General features: G+C 43.6%; 1 protein-coding gene across 1 annotated transcript; it reads right to left on the bottom strand.

Moving 5' to 3' along the window:
- Window positions 1-233: 233 nt before the first annotated feature.
- Window positions 234-8,864, bottom strand: LOC141141375 (fucolectin-like). Its single transcript, XM_073629039.1, has 5 exons — window positions 8,813-8,864; window positions 8,362-8,390; window positions 5,326-5,425; window positions 3,362-3,662; window positions 234-513 (listed from the first exon to the last, which is right to left on the bottom strand). The coding sequence occupies exons 3-5, from the start codon at window positions 5,399-5,401 to the stop codon at window positions 363-365; spliced, it is 528 nt and encodes a 175-aa protein (XP_073485140.1). The 5' UTR covers window positions 5,402-5,425; window positions 8,362-8,390; window positions 8,813-8,864; the 3' UTR covers window positions 234-362.
- Window positions 8,865-27,183: the final 18,319 nt, after the last annotated feature.

The following is a 27,183-nucleotide window of genomic DNA, read 5'->3' as shown; positions in this document are numbered from 1 at the left end:
TAATAGTTTCCCTGCCTTCCTGTTAGTCAAAAAACACCATTATTTATAATATAGCTACTTTAGATTAAATCCATATATATATATATATATATATACGTTTATGGTGCATTGACGCTCCGTCATTACATCCATATTAATACATCCCTTGCATTTAAATCCAACACACATAACATGCTTTCTCTGTATACTGGAACACAGTGAATTCAGAAAACACATTTTACAATACACACAAATAATGCTGAATATTGTTTATTAAGCAATATTTGACTATTCTCTTTTTCAATTCAGATTACTGATACATAAGGCAATGTGTCATAACTTTTACTTATGTATTCATCTGTTATTCGTTTTAAGTGGGCCTTTCAATGCCTGTCGGTGGTCCAAACTTGAACTTCACATAATTGAAGACATTTTGATTTTCCACGTAAGACTACATTGACGTATCTGCCAACCATGCCATTACAGTAGTATCGGTGTGCTGCTCCAGCTGGGATAGAGGTAATCAACCCACACCTGAGAAGTGAAATTATTAATACCAACATTAACAGTAATACCACTATTAATATATGTACAAAATTGTACTTACTTATATATTTTAAAAAGCTGCAACGTAATACTTAGAGTAAAATAAGCTATAAATCTCAATAAAAGATAAAATAACAAGCAGCTTTTCCTGCAAAGCATATCTCCAATCTAGTGCTATTCCCCACAGCACTTCTTTTTTTGTCAACAGATATTCACTAGAGTAAATGACAGACAGTTTTATTCGTCCCACTTTCTCCTGGACACACACCCAGGGGTGGTGTTATCATGCAGCTTAGACTCACAACAGTTATTCAGCAGTAAGGACTGTCTCCGCAAAAAATTTATTAATTATACAGTGGGTTGCAGGTTGTCTTTCTCAAGGTTTCACCACATTTGGTCAGTGGCCATGGTCATATTTGGTCAAGGACACTAACCAAATCTGGCTATAGCCATATTTAGTCAATGACATCAGCCCATTCCTGACACTTTTATTTAAAAACAGCTGTCAGCCCAGGAATTTTGTTTTCCATTCGGGAGTTGTTAATTTTGGTAATCAAGGATCTGCAACACTGAATAAGGTGATTGACAAAGGATATACATTGTGGGACTTTTTCGGATTGTTTTTTTAACTAAAGGACTTGTTAAGTGTGTGTTTTTTCTTTACTTTTAACTATTTTTTTTGTGAATGAGTATGGGAGCCAAATCTGGGTCCCCTTTTTTCAAAGTGGGCTTCAAGATTCTGATAAGCCTACTTGCTCACAGACCCCTACAACTCCTGATCCAGGGCTGTGGGGAAGAAGCCCTTGTTCTCATCAACATAGGGATAAGGTGTTTTGGTACCCTCCCCATGTTTAGGACACGTGGCCTTGTATGTTTCAGGGGTGTCTAATTATCTCCCCTTTTCCTGGTCAGCCACATGCTCAGATGAGGTTTTGGTAAGAATTTATGGGGGAGTTCACATAATTTTCCTTGTTTTGTGTGGGATACCTCCTCAAAATCCGAACTAGATCTATAGGGTCTTGTATGAGTTTTTAAAGGTCCACGCACCTTTTATTTCTTCCTTTTTTTATTATTTTTTTATAAGGATTCAGGTATGAATGCTCTTGCTTGAGGGCATGTATGGTTTGGGGGGAATGATCATCTCCCCTTTCCTGGCCATCTGCACACTCAGATGAGGTTTGGATATTGATTTTGGGAGCCTATATAATTTTGGTTTTGTGTGGGGTACCTATCAAAATCCAAGGGATTGGTTTGTTATGAATTTTTTAGAGATCAGCACACTGTTTTTTTTTTTTAATTGGGGCTCCTCCTTTAAATCTACAACAAGCCTGCATCAAGGAAATGCTTTTATGTAGTTCTTGATATGTATTACAACAAAAGTAACAGTTTAGAGAGAAAAACAAATTGACAGTAATTTACATTTCCCTGCCTTTCTCTTAAAAAAAAAAAGAAATGCCCCTCCAAAGGTTCTTTTAAAATACATAACAGACCTTGTAGGGTTTGGTATGTATGTTGGGGGGGGGGGGGTCACATGCCAACCAAGATGGCAGAGAAATGTCATTTACCAGCAATGTAAACATAATTTTTATCTTTGTAAATGTTAATTTTGCTATACACTGTTTACTTCATACGTGTGCCATTTCAAAGGCAGATTTAAAGCGTCCCTCAAGCATGTTTTTCTTCCCAAGACATTTGGCATTGTTAACATGATAAAAATCCCTGCTCCAAAAATGTACAAATGTTATTTAAAAAACAAATGTTTTTTGCATTTGTACATGTGCCTCCCTGGCAGAGGCCAGCCTACCCCCATGCCATATATTTGACAACCCCTTGCCTATTAGCCTTGAATATAGTCAGAAGGGATTTTAAAGATTTGGCTCCTTTCAACTTCAAATTAACAATCCGAACTTGCTGATTCACAAGCTGTTGGTGAACTAATCCCAGGTACGTTAGGCTCATCCCTACTTATTGGCACTCCTGCCTTGCAGAACTATGGACCTCTGTTTTAATCCCAATCTGGGCACTACCTGTATAGAGTTTTCATGTTCTCCCTGTGCTTGTTTTCTTGCTCCCACCCTCCAAAAACATGCTGGTAGGATGCTTGGCTCCTGTCCAAATTGTCCCTTTTGTGTGTATGTATGCATGTGAGATTGGGGTCCTTTATAAGCTCTTTGAGGGCAAGGGCTGATGTGAATGTGCAATATGTGAAGTCCTGTGTAAATTACTGGTGCTTTATAAATACATGTATGAAATAAATTATAACCCTAATCAGCTTCTTTCCTAGCTATTATTTTCCAACAGTGTTTGTTTTTTTTTCTATTTTTCTAACCATTATTATTTTAAATGTTTAATTTTTACTTGTTTTGTTCCTTAGCTTTTTTTTGTGTAGCATTGAAAAAAAATGTAAAATTAAAAAAAAAAAACATTTTTTAATTGTGCATTTGTAAATATCTCTGATGTGTTTGGGATCAGAAGAATAATGTTAGGGTCATTTTAAAAAGCACAAATTCTAGAATAATCTCTGTATTTTTTAACTATTGTAACACAATTTCAATGTAACAATTATCAAAGTAGAAAAAAATTGGTTTAGTTTTATTATGGTTTTTGTCAATGGATTGTACAAAAAATATAATAAAATTATGCAAGACTGTATCACCAAAAGAAAACCTTGTTTGTCCTCAAAAAAATATTTTTAAATATTTTTTTTCTCTTCAGAAATGACAAAGTTATCACAAAAAAACAGGCCCATAGTAGAAATGTAAGAACTGCTCTGGTCTATTAGGAGTATATAGGAGAGTGAGCTAAAGTGGTTAAAATATGTACAAATAATCCTTACCTGGCATTACTGTTTCCATTGTTGGTCAATGAGTTTCCAACAAGAATTTCAGCACCGTTTAGTCTGTCACTACAGCAGTCTCCTCTGTTAGTGATGGTGATGAAGGCAATTCTGTACGGTTTCAGCAGGTCCACCCTCCACCAGGGAGACGGCTCCCAGGCTGTATGTGAGCAGGAACCATGGTAAAAGTTAGGGTCCTTGTTCCCATCTATTGCATTTATTGCTGCTGAATAAAAGCCATACCATACTGAGTTTATAATTGTGGACTGAGTTGCTCGACCACGAAGGGCAACATTCCGATCTGTTAAACAATGGAAGAGTAGAACTTCATATTACTCAGTGTACAATTAGTAAGATAGAGGAGACATAGCACAAGAGATTACAGAGAATCCAATACGCACATCTTTACATAAAAAATAATAAATGCACAATTTTCTTTTGCAGGTAAAAAATATGGATTTTTTATTTTTTTTGTTAGGGACCTGTAAAAAGCATTGCATCTACAATCAGCAGATTGTGGGTGTAATGCCATGGTCCTGCAGACTGTCTGTGTAGCTGTGTACCCATACCTCAGATATGGACAGGCTGTTGCACTATGACAGAAAGATTCAATGAACTACTAGAGCGCTCAACAGTGCCCTGGTAGTTCATTAAGAACTACAAGAGACAGCCACAAAGGCTGTCAGTTTTTGTAGTTTTTACATTCACATAATTAATGTGGCAGAGTGGGCAGAGTGTTTTATTTTAGATTGTGACAGCGAGCAGAAAGGGAGACGATCCCCCCACTTGGTGTCAAAACAGGAGATCAGGGGGGTGCGGAGGCTGGTATATCTGCAACATACTCTGAATATGGGTGTAACATGCAACATGTTACAAAAGGTGAATGATATTACCCTTTAATAGCTTTTATCACAATAGAGATTTTGTTGTATTTTTTTTTAGTAGTAGATATTTACAACTATCGCTGGGTCTCTCCACTTTACAATCTTGTCTGAGTAATTGCCTCGCCTGCCTCCCCATAACTATGTGCTGTCATAGTCAGTGTGCTAATACTCCCAATGATTAACTGATTTCAGGCTTAGACATAAAGTCAGGTGTTGACCATCCCCAACATATGTAACCCAATTTGCGTCCACACCCATAGTTTAACCAGCTGCCAGCTGCACACTGTAGCTTTACTGCTACAGTGCAGTCCGGCTGCGCAGTCACATATATATGCTTCTCCCAGTGAGGGGGGTGCACGTGTTCTGGCATTGGCTCCCTTACATGGCGATCACCGAATCCTGGCCAGTAATTCATGGCCAGAACCCGTCAATCGTAGGAGCGAGTGACAGGAGAGAGATCTGTGTATGCAAACAACATATATCTCTCTCCAGACAGTGGGAATATGGCGGTTTTTGTCTCCTTGCAAAAAAAGACACATCCTCTAGTAAAACAGCACACAGTACACAACAATAACACTCCCTAGGCACACAGTTAACCCTTTGATAGCCCTGGATGTTAACCCCTTCCTGCCAATGTCATTAGTATCGCTTTTTTTTAGCATTGATCACTGTATTAGTGTCCCTTGAGATGTCAGTTACAGTTAGCCAGTTCTCACCCAGTGCCAGTTAGTGTCAGATTGCCTACTGCACTATCACAGTCCCGCTCTAAGTCGCTAATCGCTGCCATTACTAGTATAAAAAAATGAAAAATTCCATCATCCAATAATGTGCAAGAAAAAATGCTGTTTTTATTTTTTTTACACATGATTGGGTATTTTTTGGAAAGTGAAGGTTAACCACATTCGCTAAGCTAAGGGAACATTTCAAAGTGCAGAGTGAACAACACATTTGCCTTTAGTAAATCAATCTCCTGCTTCAGAGATTTACCCTATATCTCATAATTGATAAAGCCGGATTAATACATTATTACAATATTAATATCAGTTTAATATAGTCAATTTCTAAGCAGACAGGACCTACAGGTTTTACACTGAGCAGAAACCCCATAGAGGATCGCCAAGATGGTGGCAGTCTGTAGAAATATCGATCTCATCATTTAGTAGGTTCTACAGAAATTCACCTAAAGGGAAATATAGGGAAAAATTCACAAACTGTTATCTTGCCACAGTAGAATGTAGGTATAACATAAAACTAATTTTGACTGCATTTGCTGTTTGATTTTAGAAGTCTCCCGTTTGTGCAAACCTAAGCATTACAATTCAATCAATACAAATCATAGGAATGATGGAGGTAAATCTGCTCTTTGATTTTGGAAATATAATTAGGAGGTCATTAAAGTGTATCTAAAACCAAAAATGTGGGTATATTAGGTCAATGAGGTCACCGGCATCCCCGCCCCCTTTGTTGTGTGCAGATGTTGAGCAAAGGAATTCCCGGGGACAGCTGATTGGGCTGGTGGCCTGCTATCATGTGATAGCTTCCCATTTTGGGCTGAACTGGGTTTGCCTGAACCCTGGCTCATCTTTCAGAAACAATAAGTGTTGGGAAATTTAAGATGTTAGATCTTAGCTCATCCTTAGTGACAATAGTGACCAGAACAAAAAGAAAGGGTGAATATAACCAACAGGGACAAACACAACAATAAAAACCTAATTCCTTGATTTTTTAACCCACCAGGTCTTGCGTTAAAACTGAAACTTGGCTGATGCTTTAACTCCCCCATTCTTTTCCTAAAACTGAAATAAATGTAAACACTGTAAATGTAAACATTCTGTCAGCTTTCTCTATCTACTCCAAGCCTCTCCAACACACATTGCCAAAAGGCTACTGGAAATTCTGACTTTCATAGGGAGGGTGCTGGAATATAGGAAAACCCTACTGTTTGCTCTTCTAAGCCACTACCACAGTTCAGAGGCCAGGAAATGCATTATGGGTATTTGGTGGCTGTAGTGGAATGAATGAACTGCTGCACACAAAGCCAACTCCATAGGGATCTGGTTTGATGAGTTTGGTGTGGAGGAACTTGAATGGCCTGCACAGAGCCCTGAGCTCAACCCTACTGAACACTGATGGGTTTAGTGTGGTGGAACTGTACTGGCCTGCACAGAGCCCTGAGCTCAGCTATGTTGAACACATTTAGGAAGAATTGGAACACCGATGACCCCGGTCTTCTCATCCATTATCACTACCTGATCTTAGAAATAGGCACAAATCCCCACAGGTACATTCCAAAATCTAGTAAACAGCCTTTCCAGAAGGGTGATGGATGTTATAGCCACAAAAATAAGGAAGAGGGGAGAGAGCAACTCAAAAAGTATAGCCATTGCTTTGGAAAAGGATATAAAAAAAAATCATACAGGTGTGATAATCACACATTGTTGGTCACACAGGGGGAGATTTACAAAAACTGGAGCTCTAAGAATTTGATGTAGCTGTTCATAGTAGCCAATAAGCTTCTAAATTCAGCCTGTTCAATTAAGCTTTGACAATAAAAACTAGAAGCTGATTGGTTTCTATGCAGAGCTGCACCAGACTCTGGATTTTGCATGCCCCAATAGTAAATCAACCCCACAGTATGTCTAAAAAGGAAAGAATCACCACTGTGATGATTAATTGGGGCTGAGGCAAATTGGCCTTTGCAAGTGAATTTTTTCTTAGTTAGTGAATGAAGTGGACCTTTGTTGGCTTTCATCATCTACAGCAGTGGTCTCCAAACTGCAGCCCTGGGGCCAGATGTGGCCCTTTGCTTGCCTTTATCCAGCCCTTGAGGCATTATTCCTGCAACTAACGCCAACAACGGGGCACTATTTCTCCCATTGACGCCAACAATAGGGCACTATTTCTTCCACTGACACCAACGATGGGTCATAATTCCTTCCACTGACAACAAAAATGGGGCACTAATCCTCCCAACTACACCAACTATTTCTCCCCCTAATACCAAAGATCTGGCATTGTTTACTCCCACTGGGCACAGTCTGGCCCCCCTAAAGTTTAAATTGGCTCTTTCTTTAGAAAGTTTGGAGACCCCAGATCTACAGTAACCCAAGCAAGAAAAAATACAGTTTGTTTTTCCTTGCGCATAATTGGATATTCTTTGCAAAGTGGATTTTTGCACAATTTTAGACTGTCTATGTGCCTTTAGTGCCTTTAGTAAATAAACCCCATTGAGTTCTGTAAACAGCTGGCCTCTTTATCCTTCAAATCTGAGAAGGATAAAATGCTAATAATGTCAAATGTTCCATTTGTTAGCTGGATAGAAGACTGCATAATTTTAAGGTGAAATATTTCAGATTTACTCATCTAAAAAAAAGAAAAACATTTGAAAATATTAACTGAAAATGAACAAATTAATAATAATTAATCCTAGGAAAGTGAAAATATACTTCGGTTTGTGAATAGCAGTAACACAGCAGTCTTTGTTCACATGTTGTTTTATTACCTGTTGATTTCAGCCCAATCTCCTATTACTGCTGCTCTCAAACAATGCCATGGATGGGGGGGCGGGGCCGAGTCTCGCTGTCTGTGTCAATAAACGCAAACAGCGAGGCTCGGGATCGTGCCTGCACAAGTGCCCCCATAGAAAGCAACTTTCTATGGTGCACTTGCCAGGGGAGCCAGGAGTGGGGGACCCAAGAAAAGGAAGTTGGGGCCCACTCTCTGCAACTCCATTACATAGTGCAGGTAAGTATAAACCTTTTTATTTTTGTTTTAAAAAAAAAGCATTCACAATTATTCGAACAATGCTTCTGTCCAATGTTACGTTGCTCCTCTATAAATACAGTGTAGCCACCATCAGACAGGAAGTGTATTACTGGCCAGATCATGAAAATAAAGAAAACATGCTTAAAAAAGGTTTAGATACACTTTACTTCTATTACTTGACAAACCCAATCTGTTATCCATTTTGCAGAATGCATTTGTTTCCACAATGAACCAGTTATTTAAAAATAAAAAAAAGGTCCTGAAAAATCATTCATGGTGCATTTTAGAGCCTAGAAAGCTACATGCTGAAGTTTACCAGAGATAAATGACTCTTATCTGAAATAGACTTACCCTTCAATAAGTTCCAGTGCCTTCTGTCCCTAAATGTAAAAAGACTTTACATTAATTCACAATATTAAAAAATGCCAAGAAGGAAAAATATTGCTTTGAGAACACAAACAAGAGTCTAAATCAAAATCTTTTTTTTGTGACTACTGTCTGTAGAAAAAACATATTAAAGTTAAAAACAAATGTTAATTTGAAAACCAGACTAATTGTCAATTTTGAGAATTGTAAATCATTGATTGATTTCTTTAAATTCTCAAAAAACGTGTAAAATGATCTAATCTGCAGAAAACCGTATAATTCAATAATCGCAATAATCTGGATTTATAAACTGTGTGATGTGATCAGAGAGATTTACTGATAAATATAATAATAGAAATAATGATAATAATATTAACTTAAAACAATAATTAAATAAAAAAAATGTAATTACTTTCATTCAATATTAATAACATACCCTAGAAAGAATAGCTTCCTGCTATACAGAATCGTACTCAGTTGTGATTACTAGCAGATGCATTTATTTATACAAAAATTAGAGGAACATACAATTGCAGGTTTTGATAAGATAACACCACCATTTTTCTGTTAGGAAAATTTATTGGCAAAATATTTCTGTAGAAACATTTTTTAGAACAGGAAACCTGATACCTGATAATATAATTCAGTTACATATACATTGTTGGTAAGACTGGCCGCATGTCTTGCTTAGAGACCTCTGGTTCAATAGTTTCCTCTCAATGCTAGTCACCATTTAAAGTGTTATTAAAGTGAAATTCCAGTCACAATCTAACTAAGGCTTAACCTACTCTCACCCCCATTCTAAACCTATTCTATCTAACCCTGTAAAGAAAAGACCCTATACTTACCTATTCGGAAGTCACTCCGGTCTCCAAAGGCAGCTTCTGTGTGCAGGAGACAGGAGGCGCGAAATGCCTGGGAGATGACATAACCCATAGACTTCTGAATAGGTAAGTATAGGGAACTTTTCTTTATAGGGTTCGATAGAATAGACTTAGAATGGGAGTGAGAGTAGATTTAGCCTTTGTTAGATTGTGATTGGAATTATACTTTAAACTCAAAAGCAAATATTTATTATATTGCAGCTTATCATTTGTTAGATGAGGTGGCTGCATTCATTTTAATTTTTAGGCTGGGTTCACACATGCTGTGGCCGCGGTTCACAGTAGGGGGTGCGGTGCATCCCTGTTCACCGATTTAGGTGCAAATCAGGTCAGAATTTTTGCCTGAATTCGCACTTGAATCAGAACCAAAGACACACAGGACCCTTTCCAAATGCTGACTGTAGCCACCCCGGTGCTGTGGGACCCAATTCCCTTTGAAAGCCGGTCAGACTTTCCTGTTATACAAATAAGATGCAGGGAAACCCGCACCCAATTTGTATATATGTGTGAACCTGGCCTTATGCCGCGTACAGACGATTGGAATTTCCGACAACCAAACAGTGGATTTATTTCCGACGGATGTTGGCTGAAACTTGTCTTGCATACACACGGTCGCACAAATGTTTTCAGAAATTCCGATCGGCTAGAACGTGCTGACGTACAACACTTATGAGGGGACTAGAAAAAGGAAGTTCAATAGTCAGTGCGCCACCCTTTGGGTTCCTTCTGCTAATTTCACTAAATTAGTAGACGTTTGGTGAGAGATGATTTGCACTTTTCAGTCTTGTGCTTTTCCGATCGTTACTGCTCTTCCATTTGTGCTTGTGGGTTCGTATCTGGTTTTCAGTGCGTGTAGTCAGTTCGCATCTGGTTTTCAGTGCGTGCTATTTCTAGTACGTATTTGATTTTCAGTGCGTTCTTGTCCACTTGTTTCTGATTTGCAGCTCATTCTTCTCAGGTTCTTTCTGATTTTCAGTGCGTTTTGTTAGTTCGTTCTGACCAGCCGACCGTTTTGAAGCCATGTTGTGGTTACGTACTTGTCATAGAGTTTGTGCTATATGGGGGCTTGGTGTTGGGGTTCTTACTTTTGACCCAAGTCCAGTCCATGAACAGGGCGGGGAGGAGTTCATGGATAAAGAATTGGTTGCTCCAGCGTGACCAATTCTGTCACATGCCTTTGTTGCGGGAGATCCAGGAGAATAATCCTGATGATTTCAGGAATTATCTCCGGATGACGGATCCCATTTTTCATTGTTTGTTGGCTTTGCTGTCCCCTTATATTACGAAGTAGGACACCTGCGTGCGGCAAGCCATCAGTCCCGGGCAGAGGCTCGTCGCCACCTTGTGGTACTTGGTGATGGGGAGAAGTCTGCAGGACATCAAGTTCTCGACAGGCATCTCCCCCTAGGCTCTGGGGATCATTATTCCAGAGACCTGTTCTGCCATCATACAGGTCCTGCAGAAGGACTATATTAGGATAAGTTTTCTCCTTTAACATCACATGTATTTAATGTTTGCTAATGTATTGTATTTCTTTCATCATTCCATAATTACCATGATTGTAATATGCTGTGAATGTCCTCTTTATCCTCATGCATGCTTGAATTTTTTAATGCTCCCTTTTTGTCCTTCATGCATATTTGCCTTCACTAACCTCCCCAGCATGCTATCCTGGGCCCATACACACCTAGCCTAGTCACTTAACAATGTATTTTGTCAGCTCCATTGTAGTGCTTTACCATAAACACCCCCTAAAATGTGTACAAATGTTGTCCTTAAATTCAGGCAGAGTACAAGAGGCTTTTTTTGGGGGGCCAAAACTCATTTGGAACCCTCCCCCCCAATGGCTAAGTCAACTGATACCAATACTCTATCTGCTGACTTTGCCAAACCCATACACACTATACCTACCTATTTTGTGTTCATATTTATGGATGAATTCACCAAAGAATGTAGTGAAAGGGCCTGCCTGAATACTTTCAAATGGTACTGTTTAAAGTTTTGTTCTCCTATTATCTTGATAGGTAATTGCAGAATGTAAAAATGTGCTTCAATTTGGACAGTGTGTATTCATATTCTTGTATTATGACACTTCTTACCTGTCCAGTGGGCTGCCAATAGTGTAAGTAAGGAGGACAAAATAAAACACAATATTTATGCATTCAGCTCTCAATGAAGTGGAGAGGGTTACCTGTCCAAAACATACCCCCCCCAAAATGTTTGCAATGGGCCATCAGAGTGGGTGAGGAATCTGATAAGTGGGCCTTATGATTAAGCCTTTAAATACTCCTTAAAATAAATGTTATACTGATGTTGGCCAAGAATGTTTGTGTCTAATCTGCTTGCAATGTTTATGTGCAAAATTACAAATTTTTTGTTCTTGTTTAGGAATGAGCTTCGTGTTCGACTCGAACATCGTCTGTTCGCCCGTTCGCTGAATTGCGAACGATATGGGCTGTTCGCACCAAATTCATGTGGCGCGTCATGGCCCATAATTCACTGCGGTATCGCAGTGCATTGCTGGCTGATGATTGGCCAAGCATGCACTATGACCCACACGCTTGGCCAATCACAGCGCCGTCTGAACAGAGAGCCGTAATTGGCCGAAGCCAAGGAGGCTTTGGCCAATTATGGCTCAGGGGATTTAGTACACGTCTCACACTATATAAGGCCACCTGCACGGCGGCCCTGTGTAGTGTGTTTCGGCGTTCATAGATAAAGAGAGAGAGAGAGACAGACAGTGTCATTTGATTTAAGTTAGATAGATTAGGCAGGACAGTCAGTCAGTTAGCTGCACTTACAGTGTATTGTGTATATATATGCATCCCATATGTATATATATATATATATATATATATATATATATATATATACACTGTATTCAGTTTAGCTGGATCCGTTCCTGTTATCTTGCTACTGACAGGCAGGCTTGTTTTGTTACAGTATTTACAGCTACCTGAAGAAAATTGCTGGTGTTCTTTTGATCCTATTAGTACCACAGTCAGGCAGCTAGACTATATACAGTTAGTGTAGTGCGTCCTCCTCACAGTCTTCAGCTAAAGCTACAAGTTAGTTTAGTGTGACCTCTGCACAGTGTCAGCTAAAGCTACAATTTAGTGTAGTGCACAGTGTTCAGCTAAAGCTACAACAAGTTAGTGTAGTGCATCCTCCCCACAGTGTTCAGCTAAAGCTACAAGTTAGTGTAGTGTGACCTCTGCACAATGTTCAGCTAAAGCTACAAGTTAGTGTAGTGCGTCCTCCACACAGTGTTCAGCTAAAGCTACAAGTTAGTGTAGTGCGACCTCTGCACAGTGTTCAGCTAAAGCTACAAGTTAATGTAGTGCGTCCTCCTCACAGTGTTCAGCTAAAGCTACAAGTTAGTGTAGTGCGACCTCTGCACAGTGTTCAGCTAAAGCTACAAGTTAGTGTAGTGCATCCTCCTCACAGTGTTCAGCTAAAGCTACAAGTTAGTGTAGTGCACAGTGTTCAGCTAAAGCTACAAGTTAGTGTAGTGCATCCTCCTCACAGTGTTCAGCTAAAGCTACAAGTTAGTGTAGTGCGTCCTCCTCACAGTGTTCAGCTAAAACTACAAGTTAGTGTAGTGCGACTTCTGCACAGTGTTCAGCTAAAGCTACAAGTTAGTGTAGTGCATCCTCCTCACAGTGTTCAGCTAAAGCTACAAGTTAGTGTAGTGTGACCTCTGCACAGTGTTCAGCTACAGCTACAAGTTAGTGTAGTGCGTCCTCCTCATAGTGTTCAGCTAAAGCTACAAGTTAGTGTAGTGTGACCTCTGCACAGTGTTCAGCTAAAGCTACCTGTAGAAGGTTGGTGGTGTTTTCCTGATCCTATCACTACCGCAGGCAGCTAAATAAGCTACAAGTTAGTTTTTTGCGACCTCTGCACAGTATTCAACTAAAGCTACCTGTAGAAGGTTGGTGGTGTTTTCCTGATCCTATCACTACCGCAGGCAGCTAAATAAGCTACAAGTTAGTTTTTTGCGACCTCTGCACAGTGTTCAGCTAAAGCTACCTGTAGAAGGTTGGTGGTGTTTTCCTGATCCTATCACTACCGCAGGCAGCTAAATAAGCTACAAGTTAGTGTAGTGCGACCTCTGCACAGTGTTCAGCTAAAGCTATCTGTAGAAGGTTGGTGGTGTTTTCCTGATCCTATCACTACCGCAGGCAGCTAAATAAGCTAAAAGTTAGTGTAGTGCGACCTCTGCACAGTGTTCAGCTAAAGCTACCTATAGAAGGTTGGTGGTGTTTTCCTGATCCTATCACTACCGCAGGCAGCTAAATAAGCTACAAGTTAGTTTTTTGCGACCTCTGCACAGTGTTCAGCTAAAGCTACCTGTAGAAGGTTTGTGGTGTTTTCCTGATCCTATTACTACTGCAGGCAGCTAAATAAGCTACAAGTTAGTTTTTTGCGACCTCTGCACAGCGTTCAGCTAAAGCTACCTGTAGAAGGTTGGTGGTGTTCTCATACTACAGGCAGGCAGTTGATTTTACTAGCTGCAGTATCAGTATATATATATCCCAGCTTAGTGCAGCTACAGGCCATTAGTATGTCTGGAAGGCCAACAAGGAGAGGCAGACAGTCACAAGCCAATAAAAGAGGGCAAGCAGGCTCTGTGTCTGGAGGCAACAGTGGTGGTCATGAAGACGGTGCATCCTCATCAGCACGTGGTCGTGGGACACGCTTGGCCTTTTTTTCGGCAGCTGGCCGTGTTGAGCCGCAACATGCGGAAGACTTGGTCGAGTGGATGACCAAGCCGTCCTTATCCTCCTCATCCTCTCTCATCCATGCTCAGAGTACTTTGTCTGGCAAAGCAGCTGCCAACGCGGCCTCTTCCCTTGGCTCAATGGCATCAGTGACTCCTTCCCTAGCCCCACCATGTCCTCCTGAGGAGTCCCTCGAACTGTTTGACCACAGTGTTGGGTACATGCTCCAGGAGGTTGCCCAGCATTTAGAAGGCTCTGATGATGATAATGAGCTAGATGAAGGCAGTAACGTGAGCACGGACAGAGGGGGTGCCCAAGAAGGACAGCAATCTGGCAGTCATGCTCCCCCTGCTGCAACATACTGCCAGGTTTGCTCCAGTAATGAGGAGGGAGAGGATGATGAGGTCACTGACTCAACGTGAGTGCCTGATAGGAGAGAGGAGGAGGAGGAGGAGGCACATCACCAACGAGGCAGGATGCCCTCCAAGGGCCAGCCTAAGGGCAGCACACTAACTGCATCACACCGCAAAGCTCCGCATGTGCAGGGTCTCTGTGCGTTATTCCAAAAGTTCTTTGGTGTGGGCCTTTTTTGAGACAAGTGCATCAGTTCGCACCGCTGCTATTTGCAACATATGTCTCAAGCGTATCTCGCGTGGCCAAAACATCTCCCGCTTGGGAACCACATGCTTGACCAAACATATGTTGACCTGCCATGCAGTTCGTTGGCAAGCGTATCTAAAAGACCCACACCAAAGAACAAAGAGGACCTCTCTTTGCTCCTCATCAGCTGAGATCTCTAACCCCACTATACCTTCAGTCCTCTCTGAGACCTGCACTGAGAGGAATAAAGGTGTAGAATTAGGTGTGTCACACCCAAGTACTTGTGGGCAATTTGCTTTCGGTACACCGACGTCAGATTGTACCAGGCAAATTTTCCTGCCCCAGCTGCTGCACTGCTGCACCGCCGAAAGAAGTTCACTCCCAGCCATCCACATGCCCAGCGGTTGAATGCTAGCTTGGCAAAATTGCTAGCACTTCAACTGCTACCTTTTCAGTTGGTAGACTCTGCCCCCTTCCGTGAGTTTGTGGAATGTGCGGTTCCTCAGTGGCAGGTACCCAAACGCCACTTTTTCTCATGGAAGGCGATTCCAGCTCTCTACCGGCATGTGGAAGGCAATGTCCATGCCTCGTTGGACAGGGCGGTCAGCGGTAAGGTGCATATTACCGCTGACCCATGGTCCAGCAGGCATGGACAGGGACGTTACCTAAGTTTCACCGTGCATTGGGTGACTCTGCTGGCAGCTGCGAAGGATGCAGGACAAGGTGCAGTAGTGTTGGAGATTGTTCCACCACCACGCCTCCAAAATGCCACTACTAATGATTGTGACACACCTCTCTCCTCCACCCCCTCCTCTTCTTCTTCCTCCATGGCCTCTTCTTGTGCTTTGTCCTCAGAATCAGCGGTGCTCCATAGGCGTTCAAGGGGCTACGCAACTACGCAGGCCAAAAGATGCCATGCGGTGCTTGAGCTGGTGTGCTTGAGGGACAGGAGCCACACTGGGGCAGAGGTTCTGTCAGCTCTGCAGGGGCAGGTTCAGAGGTGGTTGACACCACGCCAACTTAAGGCAGGAATGGTGGTTTGCGACAATGGCACCAACCTCCTCTCTGTCCTCCGACAGGGACAACTGACCCATGTGCCCTGTTTGGCTCACGTCCTTAACTTGGTGGTGCAGCGGTTCTTGGGCAGGTACCTGGGCTTACAGGATGTCCTGAGGCAGGCCAGGAAAGTCTGTGGGCATTTCTGCCGGGCATATAATGCCAGTGCTCGGCTGGCAGACCTCCAAAAGGAGTTTAACCTGCCCAAGAACTGCCTAATCTGTGACATGCTCACCAGGTGGAACTCAACGTTGGCTATGCTGCAGGGGCTGCACACACAGCAGAGGGCCATGAATGAGTACCTGTGTGACTATGGCACCAGGACAGGGTCAGGGGAGCTTGTTTTTTTTCCCCACGCCAGTGGGCCATGATCAGGGATGCATGCACTGTCCTGTCACCATTTGAGGAGGCCATGAGGATGGTGAGCAGTGACAGTGCATGCATCATTGACACTGCCCCCCTTGTCCACCTGTTGGAACACACGCTGCATGGAATAATGGACAGGGAACTTGAGGCAGAACAGAGGCAGGAAGAAGAGGACTTCCTTAGCTCTCAAGGCCTCCTTTATCCAGGCAGTGTTCCTGCGTGTCCGCCGATCACACAGGAAGAGGAGGAGGAGGAGGAGGATTGTATCAGAGGTGGAGCCTGGCACTCAGCATCAGCAGCAGTCTTTAAGGGATCAGTCCCAAGAAACACATGGACTTGTACGTGGCTGGGAGGAGGTGGCTGCGGATCATGTCATCCTTAGTGACCCAGAGGACTCCGGACCGAATGCCTCAGCAAAACTACGCTGCATGGCTTCCCTGATCCTGCAAAGCCTGCGGAAGGATCCTCATATTCGTGGTATCAAAGAGAAGGACCTATACTGGCTGGCAACCCTCCTTGATCCACGTTACAAGGGTAAGGTTGCAGACCTTATCTTGCTGTCGCAGAGGGAGCAGAGGATGAAACATCATCGGGAGGCCTTGCAGAAAGGTCTGTGCAATGCGTTCCTAGAGACTGGGAGGTTACAAACTCCTGTTTCTGGACAACGTGTTGCTGAGGCTTCGGTCAGTCAAAGAAGGAGCTGTGGAGAAGGGTGGCCGTCTGCCCGATGCGTTCAGACAATTTTTTAGTCCGCAGCCCCAAGGTATGATCGGTTCCAGCAACCATCGCCAGCGTCTGTTTTACATGGTGTAGGAATACCTAGGGGCAAGATCTGACTTGGACACCTTTCCCACCGAAAATCCTCTGGGTTACTGGGTCTTGAGGATGGATCACTGGCCAGAGCTTGCACAGTATGCAATTGAGCTACTGGCCTGTCCTGCATCCAGCGTTCTTTCGGAATGCACATTCAGTGCTGCTGGAGGCTTGCGTCTGTCCACCGACTCGGTCAATCGATTGACCTTCATAAAAATGAATCAGTCTTGGATCACCACCAGCTACCAAGCACCTGATGCTGATGTAACTGAATAATTTTTTTTGAAATGTCAGATCCCTTCAAAGACTGCCTATGCTGATGCTGAGTGACTATCCTGTTATGCTGAGTAATTATCCTCTTCCTCCTCAATGATCATGCTGATAGCTTGTAAGAACATTTTTGGTTCTGGGCGCTGCCACCAGTGCCTAAGGCCCAATTTTTCAGCCCCTGTTTAACAGGGGCGTGTAATTACAATTTTTGATGCAATACTTTGCAGCAGGGCTCGTTCCTGCGTTCCAACTAGTGTATCTGTGAGGGGTTGTAGTGTTGTGGCACCAGCACCAGTGCCTAAGGCCCAATTTTTCAGCCCCTGTTTACCAGGGACATGTCATTAGAATTATTGATCTAATATTTCACAGCAGGGCCTGTTTCTGCGCCCACCAAGATTAACTGTGAGGACTTACAGCACTGGTTCTCAACCTGGGAGTCGGGGGTCGAATGATGATTTGCCAGGGGTCACCAAATCCTGGGCTGTTCCTGAAGCCCGCACCGCTCTCCCAGCCTTTTTGCGGCCGCCCAGCAGGGCTGTCCCTGGAACCTGTGGCTGTCCAGCTTGGCTGTTCCTGGAGCCCGTGGCTGCCCACTCAGCCTCTTCGCAGCCGCACATTCAGTTCACGGCATGGCTGGGGGACAGAGACTAGAGGTCAGCTGACTGGTGAGGAATGTGAAGTGGGAGGGGCTGGAGGAGACCCTATCTCCTGATTTCGGCATAGGTGTCACTGTTACGAGACACCACAAAGTCAAAGACACAGTGAGTAACACTACCTATGATTATAGTTGCCATTAAAATTCCCCACTACAGTTCTCAGATCAGCAGATGAGCTTGATCAAGATCAAGTTGGCTGATCTGAACTCCCCCCAGCACTGCCACGCATCCGAACTCCCCGCCAGCACTGCCATTCATCCCAACTACCCGCCAGCAATGCCACTCATCCCATTTCCACCAAGTAGTAAGAGAAGGAATAAAAATAGAGAATACATGGAAGGGAGAGGAAAAGAGGGAGAGGAACAAAGAAAAAGGGAGAGAAATAATAAAAAGAACAAGAAAGATGTCTAGAGAGAGGGATGGGGAAAAAACAAGAAATTAGAATAGAGAAAGAAAGGAGAACAAAGAGAGTGGTACATCCTAAAATGTACCATAAGGGGTTTCAATATTGTACGAGTGGAAGGGACTCAGGGAGCACTAAATGTCCATTAGGGGCGCAAATGGCCTGTCTTGCCTTGGGTTCTGACAATCTACGCTACGAAAATAATTTCACTGTTAGGGGTCCCCACAACTTGGGAAATTTTATCAAGGGGTCACGGCACTAGTAAGGTTGAGAACCACTGACTTACAGTGTTGTGCCACCAGCACCACCACCACCACCAAAGGCCCAATTTTTCAGCCCCTGTTCAACAGGGGCATGTAATTACAATTCTTGATCTAATATTTCACAGCAGGGCCCGTTCCAGCGCCCACCAAGAGTAACTGTGAGGACTTACAGTGTTGTGGCACCAGCACCACCACCACCATCACCAAAGGCCCAATTTTTCTGGCCCTGTTCAACAAGGGCATGTAATTACAATTCATGATCTAATATTTCACAGCAGGGCCCTGTGAGGGCTTACAGTGTTGAGGCCACAACAACACCTAAGGCCCAAATTTCTAGTGAGTATATAGGGCAGGCCCCTACTTTCAAACATCCAACTTACAAACGACTCCTACTTGCAAACGGAAGGAGACAACAGGAAGTGAGATGAAATCTACCCCATAGGAAGGGAAATTCTCTCCTGTAAGAGTTAATATGAGAAAAACTTTTCTTCTTTTCACTGATGCTTTATCACCAATCCTTGTTTCACTAAAAACCCCAAATTTTCAAAAAAACATTTGTCATTGGGACAAAAAGTGAGGTGAAATGTTCTGAAGAGGAGCACAGACAGCAAAACAAATGTCACAGGGGTGATAACCCTTCCCTATGTTTTCCAAAAAGCTTAAAAACAGATATTTTGGCTGGAGCTACACTTTTAAAAATGTACCAGTTTAAAATTACAAACAGTTTCTACTTAACAACAAACCTACAGTCCCTGTCTTGTTTGCACTGCCTGTATACTGCTGTTCAGAGTATATAGGGCCTGGGGGCCAAACACCTTTCCTTTTTTTAATTTGGGTGCGGGGTTCCCCTTAGTATCCATATAGGACCCAAAGGGCCTGGTAATGGACTGGAGGGTACCCATGCCATTTGTCTCACTGATTTTCATCCATATTGCCAGGACCCGACATTACATTAATGCCGCAAGCAGTTTTAAATGACTTTTTTCCTTTAAAAATGTCATTTTGTGCAGGGACTGTTCTAAGCACGTGAAACAAGCGCCACTTTACAGGCATACTATAGACACCCCCCAGGTATGATATTTAAAGGAATATTTCACTTTTTTTTTACTTTAAGCATCATTAAAATCACTGCTCCCGAAAAAACGGCCATTTTTAAAAGGTTTTTTTGCATTGATACATGTCCTCTGGGGCAGGACCCGAGTCCCCAAACCCTTTTTAGGACAATACCATGAAAATTAGCCTTTAAAATTAGCACTTTTTATTTCGAACGTTCGAGTCCCATAGACGTCAATGGGGTTCTAACGTTCGTGCAAATTTTTGGTCCGTTGATAGGTTCTGGTGCGAACCGAACTGGGGGGTATTCGGCTCATCCCTATTCTTGTTTGACTCCACAGTTTCCTTCAACGCCACAGGAATGGCAGGCTGTGGCATCCCACTTTGCCCAGCGTTGGGACTTTCCTAACTGCGGAGGGGCAATCGATTCGAAGCACGTCCACATCATCCCACCACCCCATTTGGGGTCATACTAATATAACATAATATAGTGTTGATGGCGGTGGTGTCAGCGACATATGATTTTTAATATGTGGATGTGGGGAGGAATGGCCGGATGTCAGATGGTGGAGTCTTTGCCCGAAACGAGTTCTACCGACGTCTCGAGAGTGGTGGCTTGGGATTGCCTCCGGAGGAGAACGTGGAAATCCTGCTATTTGTCTTCGTTGCATATGAGGCATTCGGTCTGGGTGACCTCGTGATGAGGCCATTTCCCCAGAGGACCCTCACCCCGGAGAAGAGGGTTTTTAATTACCGACTGGCCAGAGCCAGAAGAGTCGTGGAAAATGCCTTTGGGATCCTGGCCAGCCGGTTCCGCCTATTTCAAACAGCGATAAATATGGCGGAATACAAACTAAACCATATCATTTTATGTTGCTGCATCCTGCACAATTTTTTAAAAAGACATAATGCAAGTTATGTTGCCTCCGTTGGGCCTGAGGCCGGACTTTAAGAAACTCCAATGATGGCCCTGGAAGCTGGCCGCCCTGGCTTGCCTCCCACTTAACACAAAAAATGGTATTGATAATTGAAAGAAGCCACACATTGTTGAGTATAAAACCTTTTACTCAGTGCACATTCACATGTGCGTTTTATAAAACATTTGGCAGTAAAAAAACACATTTTTGTTTTTCAAAGTTTTACCTTGAAATTTCTGAAAAAATACAGAAACAGGCATGTTTACAAACATGACATACACAACTCTGGAACTTACAAAGTTAGACATTGCAAAAAAGAAAGCAATATCAGACATTTTATAGTGTGAAAAAGGTCTTGATATTACCTTCATCAGATGGGGTGAAGTCACTCCTGTAAAAGCCAAATTTAGAAGATGCACACAAATTTTGAGTCAAAATGGGGATTTCCTTTCTGATCTCATACCTAATGTCAACATGTGCTATCTCCCATCATGGGGTGGACGTGTTTTGGGGGTGCAACCACTTCCTCTCACCTACTAGAGTTGTGAGGAAGGGGTTGCACCCACAAAACACGTACATTGAAATCCCCCGATAGCAGATAGCACATGTTGACACACTGTGTGCATCTTGCAAATTTGGCTTTTAAACTGTATTAAAACTTTAGATAAAATTATTGTAAAAAAAAAAAATTTAAAAAAATTCCAGGAATCTTTTTAGGATTTAAATTCTCCCTAGTACATCAATCATGTTCTTCAGTTTTTGTTCAATATCCTTCTTTTTTTCTTTGATAATGTCCAAATCATGACTACAAAACATGATTTCCTGGATCATCCGTTGTGCACTGTCTGATGAAATCACTGGATTTTGGTACCACAACCTGAACATCACCTAAAATAAAAATACACACAGTGTATTATAAATATGCAGGCATACATCTATTACCTGAATCTGTGGTGTCCGACACTGACCTGTTGTGGTGACAATCTCCACCACCTCTCCTTCCTCCACATCCTCAGGTTGTGACCTTTGTTCCCCTTCTTCAGGAGGTGGGGGGGGGGGTCCCTGGTGTCCCTGGGAGTCATTGCTCCCATATCAGAATGAAACAAAAAGTATACTTACCACACAAATATTTGAGTCCAGAAATAGGAATATGAAACATTGCTTGAAAGTGGGGTAGAGTTGTCTGTTTTGGCAGAGTTCCAAGCTGAAGACATTATTTTTTCCTTACCAAAGCTGGAATACTTATCTTTTTTGGACACGTTTCACACATGTAGACACCCCAAGTATCCACTGGAGTACCTGTGTGCGACATCCTAAAAAGTTTGTTCTTGTGTCTCGCACTAGTGCTCCAGAGTCCAGATGTGTAAACAGCTGCAGGGTGTCCTCTCCTTACATTACACTGAATCAAGTTTGTAATTCATTCTAGTTTGAAACACATTCTGACCAGGGGCGGATCCAGGGGGGGGCAACGGGGCAATTGCCCCAGAAATGCAGGTGAGTGTCACTGTGAGAGAGCCGCCGGGCGGCTCTGTGAGTAAAAGAGCCGCCGGGCGGCTCCGTGAGAGAGAGAGCCGCTGGGCGGCTCCGTGAGTAAAAGAGCCGCCAGGCGGCTCCGTGAGAGAGAGAGCCGCTGGGCGGCTCCATGAGTAAAAGAGCCGCTGAGCGGCTCTGTGAGTAAAAGAGCCGCCGGGCGGCTCCGTGAGAGAGAGAGCCGCTGGGCGGCTCTGTGAGTAAAAGAGCCGCTGGGCGGCTCCGTGAGTAAAAGAGCCGCCGGGCAGCTCCGTGAGAGAGAGAGCCGCTGGGCGGCTCTGTGAGTAAAAGAGCCGCCGGGCGGCTCCATAAGTTACAGAGCACCGCTGACATGTGTGGCCAATCAGGGAGCAGGCGGGCGGGGGAGCAGAGAGATGACATCATCTCTCACCGCCCGCCCTGCATCCCTGCAGTCCCCCCCCACCATGCAGGCAGCTGCGGCAGCAGAGAGATTACATCATCTCTCTGCTGCCTGTCTCTGGGACACAAGAGACCACCTTAGCAGGTGGCAAGTGACAATCTGCATCTGGTGACAGGCGACATGGCAAGTGACAATCTGCAACATGTGGCAGGCGACGTGGCAAGTTACATGCAAGTGACAATCCGCAACGTGGCAGGTGACATGGCAAGTGACAATCTGCATCTGGTGACAGGCGACGTGGCAAGTGACAATCCGCCACATGTGGCAGGCGACATGGCAAGTGACAATCTGCATCTGGTGACAGGCGACGTGGCAAGTGACAATCCACAACATGTGGCAGGCGACGTGGCAAGAGACAATCTGCATCTGGTGACAGGCGACGTGGCAAGTGACAATCCGCAACATGTGGCAGGCGACGTGGCAAGTGACAATCTGCATCTGGTGACAGGTGACGTGGCAAGTGACAATCCGCAACATGTGGCAGGCGACGTGGCAAATGACAATCTGCATCTGGTGACAGGTGACGTGGCAAGTGACAATCCGCAACATGTGGCAGGCGACGTGGCAAGTGACATGGCAAGTGACAATCCGCAACGTGGCAAGTGACAATCTGCATCTGGTGACAGGTGACGTGGCAAGTGACAATCCGCAACATGTGGCAGGCAACGTGGCAAATGACAATCTGCATCTGGTGACAGGTGACGTGGCAAGTGACAATCCGCAACATGTGGCAGGCGACGTGGCAAGTGACATGGCAAGTGACAATCCGCAACGTGGCAAGTGACAATCTGCATCTGGTGACAGGCGACGTGGCAAGTGACAATCCGCAACATGTGGCAGGTGACGTGGCAAGTGACACACTCGGGGCTCCCACTGATTCTGCATTATGGTGAGTTAAACTATTTAATTTTTATAACAATGTAATAATAGTAATAATGCGCTTCAATCATCCTGACACCATAACAACCATGGTGCCGTGATGATTGAAGCGCCAACACCAGCCATTTCCCCGATAGATGTACCCCAAAAAAATATATTTTCTGGCAGTGCCCCTCCCGAGACTAGACTCTGGATCCGCCCCTGATTCTGACAACAATGTCCTAAACTTCTTTGAATACAAATTATCATGACCAAATGTAGTTAACCCTGTATCTGGCAAAAACATTGTATTTATTTGCAAACAAACAATCTTTAATACTACCGATTACTGTGCCCACGAACATGAAAGTAGCCATTTTAAACTGTCCAATAGTAAAGAAAAGCACATGGCGCAGCATGCAAGTAATAATAATAACGACACGACAACTACTTACTTTTTAGAAGCACTTTCTTGATCCTTCTATACTGATCCTACTCCCTCAGTTTCAGGTCTGACCAGCGTTTCCGTAATTGCTCCTTGGATCGTCGTACCCCAAAATTGCGGTGCAGACTCTTCACAACTTTAGTCATGATCTTGGCCTTTCTCTCATTAGGGTTGGTGTACGGTCCATACTTCCCTCATAGTCGGCCCTCTTCAATATGTCGACCATCTCCACCATCTCACCAAAGGCCATATTGGAGGCCTTAAATCTCCTCCTCTGGGGCTCCGGGCTTTCCTCCTCGTTACTGCTATTATGTACCAGCTGTGTCTCCGCCATGTTCCTCTCCCCCACTGTGACGAAAGAGATGGGGCGAGGAATATTCTAGAAAAACCGTCAGGGGCGGGCGACACGGGCAGATTTTCACGCATGCTCAGTGTCTATAAAGCTAACACGTGTGTGTCGTACCTATGTTCTGTGTGTGCAGGAAGGAGGAATGGAAGCGACGAACGGAATAATGAAGGTAACATTTTAACTTGGGACATGAGTGGCCTATACTGATTCTAGATTGAGGCCTATATTGAGATAAGATTAGGAGAGTTTAGCCTGATATTAGTGTTTTTGTCTTTTGTTTGGTCTTGAAAAAAATGAAACAATTTAAAGATCCAGACTTCCTCAGCGAATTCATAGACAGATACAGGGATATGCACAATTTGTGGGAGTTGAAAAACCCCTTATATCGCAACAAAGCAGCAAGGAAGGCATCGATGGGGAAACTGCTGAAATTTGTGAAGACTCGGGTCCCCGACTCAGACATCGAGTTTGTGGATAAGAAAATTGGTAGCTTGAGAAGCACGCATAGGAAGGAGCTTCAGAAGGTCCAGAAGTCCCTGAGGTCAGGAGCAGCAGCAGAAGATGTGTATGTACCCAGTCTGTGGTACTACAGCAGGATGCATTTTCTAGAAGACCAGATTGAAGTCAGGGAATCACTTTCGACTCTTCTGGCCCCCCTTCCATCCACCCTTCCCTCAACCCCAGCTGAGGCTTCTGAAGACCATCCTGGGCCTTCCATCCTGGAAGAAATTGAGGAGCCCAGATGAAGCCAGGTATAGTATTTTTAAACATATTTTTTGTGGGAAAATTATTGTTAACTAGATGTTACTATTGACAACAAATTAATGATTTAACAAAAAAGTTTTACATATCAATAGACAGTAGGGGCCAAAAAATGATTGTGACAAGAATGAAAAATTCTGGGCTCAGAATGAAAGTCTTTTCTATTTATTAACATTCAATTTGCAACAATCATGAGCTGAAAATTAAAGAAAAATAATTTTCCCCATGGGGCTTTAAAACAGCAATGCACATAATGAAAGGAAGTTCTTAATAGATGTATAAAAAGTTTTATCCAATATCATGGTTTGAAGTACAGTATAGAGAATCATCTGGTACAGTAACACACATCTTATTCCCCAGTGCAGTAACAAACACATATTGTGAGGGTGAGGGTGGCCCCCCGAGCCCTCCGGTGTTTCCATTGGCCCTCAGCACATATCCTGGACTAGAGAACACCCATTCCACCATTTAGCGGTAAAGACTCATTATCTTGGTTTAATCCAAGTGATGCACAATAATATATATATTTATCTATTTGAATTTAATCTATGTAATTCTTTTTTAGATACAACTGTCCCCCTGAAGAGACCATATACAGGTCGAAACGCGTCGGGGCTTGCTATTTATGTAACATTATGTAACCTAATTATGTGTATTAATATGTGTTTGTTACTGCACTGGGGAATAAGATGTGTGTTACTGTACCAGATGATTCTCTATACTGTACTTCAAACCATGATATTGGATAAAACTTTTTATACATCTATTAAGAACTTCCTTTCATTATGTGCATTGCTGTTTTAAAGCCCCATGGGGAAAATTATTTTTCTTTAATCCAATTCCGGGGTGCGCAGCCTTTCTTATCTCTTTTATGTGTGTCTTCCTTTTTTCATATGAGCTGAAAATTGTGTGTGATTGATGAACCAAAAACTATGTCCATTTTTCATACACAGGAAGACCTCAGCCAGATCGAGGCTCTGGAATGTGGGACACAGGAGGAGGCAGGGGGAAGTGTCAACCAGGAGGTGGGGGTTAGTGTCAGCCAGGAGGTGGCAGGGCCCAGTAGCCTCACCCAATCCCAGGTGCCTCCCCTCCGCCTTCCAACCAAAAGGCCCAGGAAGGGGAGGAATGTGGAGGAGGCAGCATTTGTCCTCATTAAGGAGGCTAATGACGCGCTGAAAGCCCCCCTCGATGCTGGAGAGGCCTATGGCTACTATCTAGCCTCAAATATTCTGAAAATTGAGGAGGGCCAACGCCTCAACTGTGAAAAGATTTTTTTAGGCCATTTACAAGGGGTTGAGGGGGAAAATGACCGATGATGTCCACTTATGTATGCTCAACCATCCTCCTCCTCCTCCTGCCACAAGTCCACTTCCAGAGCCACAGCCTGCAGGAAAGGCTGCAGGGAAGGCTGCAGGGAAGGCTGCAGGGCAGCGTGGAGGGAAGGCTGCAGCGAAGAGAAGAAAGTGATTGCCTGGGTTCAGTCTGGTCTGACAGAAGACGCAGCCTGTTCTAGTACCACAACTTAGGGACTAGGGATGAGTCGAACACCCCCCAGGCAAAAAATTAGTTCGAACACGCGAACACCGTTAAAGACTATTGGACACGAACATGAATAATCCAAAGTGCTAATTTTAAAGGCTTATATGCAAGTTATTGTCATAAACAGTGTTTGGGGACCTGGGTCCTGCCCCAGGGGACAAGGATCAATGCAAAAAAAAGTTTTAAAAACAACCGTTTTTTCGGGAGCAGTGATTTTAATAATGCGTAAAGTGAAACAATAAAAGTGTAATATCCCTTTAAATTTCATACCTGGGGGGTGTCTATAGTATGCCTGTAAAGGGGCACATGTTTCCCGTGTTTAGAACAGTCTGACAGCAAAATAACATTTCAAAGGAAAAAAAGTAATTTAAAACTACTCACGGCTATTAATGAATTGCCAGTCCGACAATACACATAAAAGTTCATTGATAAAAGCGGCATGGGAATTCCCCACAGGGGAACCCCAAATCAAAATTAAAAAAAAAAATGACGTGGGGGGTCCCCCTAAATTCCATACCAGGCCCTTCAGGTCTGGTATAGATATTAAGGGGAACCCCGGCCAAAATTAAAAAAAAAAAAAATGGCGTGGGGTCCCCCTCAAAATCTATACCAGAACCTTCAGGTCTGGTATGGATTTTAAGGGGAACCCCGTGCCAAAATTAAAAAAAAAATGGCGTGGGGTCCCCCCAAAAATCCATACCAGACCCTTATCCGAGCACGCAACCTGGCAGGCCGAAGGAAAAGAGGGGGGGACGAGAGAGTGCCCCCCTCCTGAACCGTACCAGGCCACATGCCCTCAACATTGGGAGGGTGCTTTGGGGTAGCCCCCCAAAACACCTTGTCCCCATGTTGATGAGGACAAGGGCCTCATCCCCACAACCCTTGGCCGGTGGTTGTG

The sequence above is a fragment of the Aquarana catesbeiana genome, linkage group LG04 (assembly GCF_042186555.1).
Source record: "Aquarana catesbeiana isolate 2022-GZ linkage group LG04, ASM4218655v1, whole genome shotgun sequence".
Classification (NCBI taxonomy): Eukaryota; Metazoa; Chordata; class Amphibia; order Anura; family Ranidae; genus Aquarana; species Aquarana catesbeiana.
The sequence above is the reverse complement of the archived record's forward strand: the minus strand, read 5'-3'. Positions and strand labels throughout refer to the sequence as shown.

What these genes read in the sequence shown, in the direction of transcription:
- LOC141141375 (XM_073629039.1), bottom strand. Translation starts at nt 5,401, where the DNA reads ATGATGAGATCGATATTTCTACAGACTGCCACCATCTTGGCGATCCTC. An exon ending in TTCTGCTCAGTGTAAAACCT is followed by an intron (nt 3,663 to 5,325) that starts GTAGGTCCTGTC and finishes ATTGTTTAACAG; the next exon opens with ATCGGAATGTTGCCCTTCGT. An exon ending in AATGGAAACAGTAATGCCAG is followed by an intron (nt 514 to 3,361) that starts GTAAGGATTATT and finishes TTCACTTCTCAG; the next exon opens with GTGTGGGTTGATTACCTCTA.